The 8,653-nt window shown below is 43.1% G+C and overlaps 1 protein-coding gene across 1 annotated transcript; it reads right to left on the reverse strand.

Moving 5' to 3' along the window:
• Positions 1-7,833: 7,833 nt before the first annotated feature.
• Positions 7,834-8,058, reverse strand: LOC117046311 (V-type proton ATPase subunit e 1-like). Its single transcript, XM_033148105.1, has one exon. The coding sequence runs from the start codon at positions 8,056-8,058 to the stop codon at positions 7,834-7,836; it is 225 nt and encodes a 74-aa protein (XP_033003996.1).
• Between the last annotated feature and the right edge of the window lie 595 nt (positions 8,059-8,653).

Here is an 8,653-nt window from a genome sequence, read left to right on the forward strand (position 1 = left end):
GGGGCACCTTCACTTCCGTTCCGCCTGGCTGCTGGCCCCTCCTTTCTCCAGCCAGGCTGCCTCGTTTCCCTGTGGTTCCACCTTCTCCCCCTCAGGCTGAACGGTTCCTGCCATGCCCTGCCACCCCCTCCTCTGCGGGCATGATCTCGCAAAATGCCCCGTTTGGGAGCAGACATAGCATTTGAGACCCGTCCGAGGGGCCTTGCCTTCAGCCTTGCGCCCCGCTCCTGGCCCCTGGGATGGCTTCACAGGCGCCCCCCCAATCTCCATCGGCTCTGGCTGCTGTACTCTGGGCGCATGGCCGGAACTGCCTGGAATACGGTTGCTTAAGAAACGCTCCGCCCTGTGCGATCCCTTCAAACGCGCCCTCTCCTCCAGCCTCACGCCCACGGAGAGAGCGCTCCGCATCAGTTCATTCATGTTCTTCGGCTTAGGACAACGTGCCAACTCGTCCTTCACTTCCTCATTGAGCCCCGCTTCAAATAAGGCTTGGCTCTGTTCGGATGATAAGTCCCAATGCAAGGTATGGCAGAGCATTGAGAATTTTGACCAATAAGCTCTCACGGTCATGGCTCCCTGCTTGAGCGCTAGCAGCTCCTGCCTGGCCACATCTTTCTCGACCGAGGATGTGAACATCGCATCCATAGCATCAAAAAACTGCGTAAGGTCCTGCAGAGCAGCATCCTCTGATGCAATTAAAGGCCTGATCCAGGCCCTGGCCTCCGCCTCCAGATGAGTAATCACAAATGCAACTTTCTCCCTGTCATTGGTGAACTCCGCCTCCTGCAGCTTCAGGGCATACTTTATCTCAGTCTTAAAATCCAAGTAATTCCCGGGGTCCCCACCAAACTTGCTCACCAGCGCCCCCAACTTACGGCCAACCGGTGCCTTCTGCCCCCCCTGGCTCAGCTGCCTGTGTTCCTCCAGACGCGCGCTGAGCCTGCCGGCATGGGTCTGTAGCTCACCATTCCTCTGCTGGAGCGCTGCCAGTTGGCTCTCCCTCTCTTCCAGTCGGGCGTTAACCTTCACTGCATAGGCTTCCAAATCCCCCACTCGTTTCTGCAATGCTGCAATCTGCTGGGCCGCCTCTGCCATTCCCTGCTCGTCCGTGCTCATCGTCTCCCGGTAGCAGCCAAAAGATAAGAGGCAAAGGGGAAAAGAAAATAAAACCTCTCACAAACAGCCAGCAGGGATTCCTGGGATGCTGTAACGACGTTCAGTGGCTGTTCATGAGTGAAGCCCAGACACAGGAACTTCTAAGCTAAGTTCTTTATTGTGCTCAAAAATCTGTACAGTGAGAGCAAAAGAAAACACTTCCATCCCTGACTAGACAGATCCCAGGAATAACTACTTCCTGTTCCTTGCCCAGCAAAACCAGCGTGGGATCCGACGTGCACCCCTCCCCTCCCTGCTTCTGGGCGTGGGAATCTGATCCTCCCCCCAGCCTTCCCCCCGGCCATAAGGCTGCTTCATCGTCTCGCCTCTACCCCTCCTCCCTGCTTCTGCTGGCTTCTCACCACTTGAGGAATGCAGGGGGGAGAAGGAGGAGGAGGAATCTTCGCCTTGAGAACTCTCCTCGCTGGAATATAATTTAGGAGGATCTCGGTAATTATAATGCTCTTTCGCTTTCTCCAGCAGCCCTGAGGGGGGGTTCCTGACACATAGCATTCTGCGTGACATCCTCGAAAGATTTTTCGAAATTATTCTTATTATTAACAACAATTATCCATGTCACAGAAGGCATAGCTGCAAAATGGGAAGAGGCAGGAATGCAGTATCACCAATATACAGCTATTCTTTCTAATCATGAAATGAAAGTCTCATGTTTCCTTCTCAGTCCTCCTCCTCACATACAACATCAATTGAAAATGTCACCATCCACCCTGTAACAGGCATATAGTTTTGGCTTTGACTCCTCTGTCTTCTTTGTCCCCCATATTAAGTCCTTCACCAAATCACATTGCTTCTCTTATTAAAATGTTTCAAAAACATGTCCTTCCTTTCTGTCTTCTCAGTAAAACCCTGGTTCGTGCCCTGGTTGTCTCTCAGACTAAAGGAGTTTTCCCCTCTCTGGCCCAGCATTGTTTCACCTTGAACCCCTCATCTCAATCCAGCGTGCTACTAAGCAAAGCATTCACTTCTCTTGTTGCTCTGATCATACCTTTTAACGATATTTCTTTATCTCATAATATTAGAAACTGCTAAGGCAGCCAGTTAATGAACAATTATAACAATTAATGAATGTTTAAAACACCTGCACAACTGTTACTTGGCAACAGTGGATTTGTTGGACAAAAAAAAAGTCAATTCAGTATTGCTAGCTGAATAGACATTCTTATCACAGGTCTTTTCAGTCTATCAAGAGCCAACCCTTCTCTCTGCTTAATCTATCCGTTTTCTTTCCTTCTCTCTTCTTCCTTAGTTCTCGCTTCAGTTTCTCTACTCCACTGTTCCCCCTAGTCTTTGCTGCTCTCCAAAATCTCCTTTTAAACCAACATCACAATATCTTTTATACCTAGGATCAGGCATTACATACCCAACCCTACCCCACAATACATGCATATCCTCCTGTCCTGTATCCTTTATGACTGTTAGTCCTCTTAAAACAAGGGCAGCTGTAGTGACCTCCTTATACAGTGGTACCTTGGTTCCCGAACGGCTTGGCTCCAGAACAAATTGGCTCCAGAACGTCGCAAACCGGAAGTGCTGCGGTTTGCGAATGTTTTTCGTAAGCCAAACATCTGATGCAGCTTCCACAGCTTCCGATTAAGTGCAGGAAGCTCTTGCAGCCAATCGGAAGCTGCACCTTGGTTTTTGAACAGTTTCAGGAGTTGAATGGACTCCCGGAATAGATCAAGTTTGAGAACCAAGGTTCCCATTAGCTTCAACCAGACTCCAGTTCCCATTAGCATCAACCAGCATGGCCAATGGCATTTACTATCCCTGCCTTAAGGCATCCAGAACCACTCGTCATTATAACTCCCTCCTCAATGTAATGTGTCCATGTACCAACCTACTAGGAAAAACAAAGTTCATGGAAATTTTAGCCCTTTCCCAACACATCCTATTTTTTCATGACTCTGCTCTCAACCACCAGATTCCTCTAAGCACCATTTGACCCACTGCATTGCTCCCTGTTGCCACCCAAGGAACCTGTATTTTGTAAACAAATACGTGGCAATCCGATTCACACACAAGCACTCTCACATAGTAATTGCTAGCAGGGCCAGTGATAGTCCGGGGTGCCAGACCTGGGAACGGGGCACTCTCAGGCTGTTAACAGCTGGAACAAACAGTATGAACAGCTGTAAAGCTGACATTGCTGACCTGTGTTGCCAACATCATGCTATCATTGTGTGCGTGGGAAGGGGAGAATTCACATCATCTGTGCCCTTCATCAATTGCTGTGCATGTTAGAATTCTGATGTGATCCATGCATGCGCATTATCACCTTCTGTTATAGGGATAAATCATGCATGCAAATCATGCATCAAAGTTGTGAAAGGAGCTACGGATGCAGTTTTAAAAAAAGATAATTAAAAGTTGAGTAAGTGGAAGAAGCGCCAAATATATCCTTGTCTAGGCACCATTTGGTCTAGGCCATATCTGAATGGTAGTCAATTAAAAATGAACTGGAGGTCCAGACTTGGCCTCTGCTCAAACAAATGCATTACATTTCTGCTGTTTAGACTCAATAACTCAGAATACACCGCACAAAACTGCAAGAAAGTCCATTCTCCTTTTTTATTTACTTTTAAACTTTAATACCAATCTTAAAAATAATCACTGACTAATAATGTTTAAGACTTCAGTTTTGTTTTCAGAGAAGTGGGAGGGACAAATAAATTATTGTACAATAGTGAAATAAACCTTTCAACATCAAACCAATTTACAGTAAAACACAGTAAAATGCTGCCTGATTGAATATACATTCCAGCTTTAAAATACTTTATCTCAGTTCATACATATAAATCTAATAGCAGGCCTGAACTCTGATAGTCATGAATCTTTCTTTGTAAAACAGTACATTAATATTCACCGTATTTTTCAGAAGAAAAAAAGAAAACTTTGTGCATGCACAATTTCTCCACAGAAAAAGCAGTGGAATAGTCTTAGCATGCCATACAAATGTTATTCTAACTCTTTATTCTTGTATCTTTTTCTGGGACTATAGCTGTGACAAAAAAAGCCCTTTCACTAGAGTTTCTCTCTCAATTGAAACTGACTTTCGGATGTCTGGAAAGCTAACTGACCTAATCATATGCTAGCAAACAGCAAACGTGTTTCAGGAGTTGTCACCTACCTTGTATCTCCAGAAAACTCCTTCCAAAGCAACAGAGAGGCTCAAGTTGTCTTTCTGTAGCACCACACTACAGTGACCTCCACAATGTCAACCTCAAAGTTGGACTACTGTAGCTTTCTCTGTGTGAGGCTTCCCTTGAAGCTAGTTCAGAAGCTGCATTTTGTGCAAGATCATATTGCCAACGTCTACAGTCTGGAAAGGTTTACAAATTGTTTGCCAGTTTCATCAAGACATAGCAACTGTAATTAGCAACACTTATGCCATCCATATTTTGCTTTCTTTTCTTCAACATGACTCTCTCTGCATCACCACCACTCCAGTTCCTTCTGTGGGTCTTCTCTCTTGTCAGATGGAAGTGTGCATAGAGTGGGGTCCACAAAGGAGGGTGGTTTGTTTTTGTTTACCAAGGGCAGTATCCAATAAAGTACTTCCACTACTGCAAGGATTTCTGCTTGCACAATAGAACTTGCTCTCCTTCTCTCCCCACAAACCCTCTGAGCCCTCGACAGATCTGCTCTTGAGGGTTGGAAGGAAGCCCCAGAACATATTTATGGTGACACGTAAAAAGAGGAGAGGGAGGGAACATTCTGTTGTGTAGACAAAAATAAAAAAATTCTATACTAGTTGAGCTACTTTGCTGGATACCACCCCAACATTTTACAAGTTGGCAAAAAGTATGTTGGGCAATACTTCCATTGGTGGACCCATAGTTTCCCAGCAACTGGTGTTCAGAGGCAGACCACCACCAAGAGTGGAGGCAGTTCTTAATCATCATGGCAAGTAGCCATTGATAGCCTTGTTCTCCATGAATTTATCTGATCCTCTTTTAAAGTCATCCAAGTTGGTAGCCATCACAAACTTGATATTCTTCACCTTAAACTGTCCTTTTGGGCTGTTTGTGTACCTGATATTCTCTCTCTTCCTTAAACTCTGAAAAGTTCCCAAAGTACAAATTGTTCTCTTTTTTTAAGCATCTAGTACATTATTTTCTCCAGCACTGTTCACATTCTGAATTGGCTTTCATACCACACCACTTTCAAGACGATACGATGAAATTACAGGGGAGTTACGGTCCATCTGTCTCTGGAAATAGTCTCTCTGTTTGTATAATTTGCCCATGACACTCCATTCCCACCTCTACTATTTTATCTCAATCTGCCTAGATGAAAGGAGGAGGAGCTGCAGTGTGTAAATTTAAGGAACTTGTAAAATGTATTTAGATCCCTCAAGCCCTGACCATCTGGAATCCACTGGATGAGGCATCTCAATATGAACATGCTAAGCAGTACAAGAAAATACTATAGCAGTGAGCTTTTAAGGTGACTATATTGCAGTGTAACATGGAACTCATTTCTTGGTTTGCTTTTGAGGAAACCTTGCTAGGTCAGCTAGACAATTGCTCATCTTTGTCTTAGAAAATGAATTCACTATAAGGTAGTTGAGCTATTTTAGAGTGTGCTACATGCTGCTGTTTCTCACTGACAGAGTCCAATGATCATTCAGTGCTACGAAAGCCAAAGTAGGACACAGAAAGTGCTGCAGCAACGTTAAGCTACTTCTCTTTGCTGACTTTTCCTCATCTTTCTCTCACCTTCTGAGTCTGCACTTGCTTCTTTGTTTGTGGCTTCTTGGTTTTTGTTTTGGTCTTCAGGCTCATTGATTTGGCTCTGGCTTCTGAGCTCCAGACTTTCCAAGTTCCGTGAAATTGTGATGGTAAACAGATTATGCAACATAATGCTCTTTTATCAGTGGATATTCAACAGAAAAGTGGAGGTCATCTTCATGTTTCTCAGAGTGAGGCAGGGAAGCTCTAAACATTGATAGCTCCTCTGTGACTAACTTTAGATCACACCGGGGAAACAACTCAGAGGGATCCCCTGGACATTATCCATGCTACATAAGTTTGTTTCCCATTTTACCTGGTTTATAATGGCCAACATTGAGTTCTGTCTTTGAAACTGAGTAGGATTGGCCCAATTCACATCTGGTTGGCTTTTGGCTTGCCTTGATTAGCTTCCTCTTGTTTCTGCTGCAATGCTTAAAGTCTCTGTTAATTAACACTTAATAATTTAGGTATGCTTTCACAACATTTGGACTCTGTATTCTTTTTAGCTGCATTGAAGACATTTAGTTTAAAAAGCAGGTTACAAATATTTTAAATAAATAGGTGGGGCTTGGATAAAACATAATCCATAAACATCATAAGGCTGGAGGGGTTATAATTCCACTGAAGGAACAGATCTGTTGTCTGGGAGTTCTCCTGGATTTAGACTTGTCATTGGAGTATCAGATGGCTACTATGACCAGGAGTGCTTATACCCAGCTTAAGCTGGTTCATCAGCTATGTGTGTCTGTTCCTGGATCAGGGTAGCCAGGCCTCAGTTGCCCATGCTTTTGTGACCATCTGCCTTGACTACTGTGATGCGCTCTATGTGGGACTGTCCTGGAGGCTGTAGCTAGTGCAGAATGAGGCTGCTAGGTTAGTAAGTGGTACAACCCAAGCAACACAATGGCAAAGATAATACAAACTATTATAACCTAGATGATGTACATTGTTTCTCGGTTTTATAAGACAAAGACAAATCCTGACACAATGCCACAGAAATTAACGAATTACCCCCTCTAAAATGAACTTATAAAGTCTGGTTTCACTAGATTTTTCCAAGTGCTTGATTCTGTTTTTGGTTTTCTTGATGTTTGTAGATAAGTTCATGAGGATTCCAACAACGGGTAAGTTCGTCGTTGTTCACAACAACCAAGGGATGCTGATGAAAGACAAGGTGTTGGCGTTCTGCACCTGTTTCGCCCTTGCAGTCCAACCAGTTCCAAGACCACTACGCCCCCCACTGGGGCCCATTTATTGGGGCTAGTAGATAGCGCACTCCCTTGGCAATTTCGGGCTTCTTCAGTGATATAGTCTTGTTGCTTATATTGATAATCTATAACCTTGAAGATCTAAATACTTGGTTTAAGTGTAAAAAAAAATTGATCTGCTTAGCTGAAGATCTAAATACTTGGCTTAAGCGTAAAATTTTCCTGTTTACCCAGGCTTTTTTTAAAGCAGAAAATAATTTTATTTCAGCTTTGAGGAACCCAATCATATTTTTAAAAGTTATCAGACACAGCATTCATACTCTGCTTGTAAACTGGATCAGTAGGCAGTCTAGTATGAAAATTGGTAAGGCAAATAAATGCTCAGAGGCAATTCTCAATTCCATCTAGCCACTGTCAGTGCAGAGAAGTGGGTGGAATATTATTTATAATACTTGAAATTCAAGCACAACGTTGTAATGAGTAGAGATATAGATATCTATTAGGCACTTTCAAAGGTGAAAAAGCAACAAGATTAGGCAAACATTTCTTGTAATAGAACAAACAGTAAGGGACTGAGCAGACATGGTAAGATTCAAAGTACATTAGAAGGCATCTTGGATAGATGGGGCTTTACATAAAGAAAATATCTTCATATCCCAGTTCACAAACTGTGGTAGAAGAGCACATTGGTTAAGGGCCAATGGTACTTTAGATACTTATTTAATTACTTCACTTTTTAACTGTGGTCCGAAGAGAGGGTTCAGTTGAGCCAGGATTGCAATCAGCCGGAAGAGGTAGCAGCAGACAGCACATATCACCAACATTGTGTTGATAACACTCTGGTTAGGCCCCTTTGGCACAAACCATGGCAGGACACTGCCAACCACTGCCCAGAACATGCTCATGATGGTGATGGGCACCCCGAGGCCACCATACGCCATAGCTGGGCTCCCTCTCTCCCGTTTACCCAGGCATTCGACTGCTGAAAGTTATGTCCCTGGCAACCCTGAAATTAATAATTTGGGAGGTGATTACTTTTAGGAGCCTTAAATTGTTTTTTTAGAAGTTTTAATTGTATTAGTATTGATATGTTTGCTGCCCTGGGCACCTTTGGAGGAACGTGCAGGGTATACATCTAATAAATAAATAATATGCATTGTCTTGAACTCCTTGAATACAAATCCCCTTGCAATAGGTGGCTCAGCTTGAATCATAGAGCTATTTGTTTCGCAAGCACCCTCAGGCCTAGGTGCCAGATTAAGACATTTTTATTTGCCCAGACATTTTAAATTGTTTTTATGGTGTCTGTTCTGCTTAGTAGTTTTGCATTTATGTTGCCTCTCAGTTTTATTGTTGTTTAAAGGACATTATTATATTGTATTTTTATGATTGTGCATTACCCCAGAAGCTGTTGAATGAAGGATAGTTTAGAATATATATATATATATATATATATATATATATATATATATATATATATATATATATATAGTAAATAACTAACTAAAAAAGAGTGAGAATCCTTGCACTTATCTT

The sequence above is a fragment of the Lacerta agilis genome, chromosome 5, assembly GCF_009819535.1.
Source record: "Lacerta agilis isolate rLacAgi1 chromosome 5, rLacAgi1.pri, whole genome shotgun sequence".
Lineage (NCBI taxonomy): Eukaryota > Metazoa > Chordata > Lepidosauria > Squamata > Lacertidae > Lacerta > Lacerta agilis.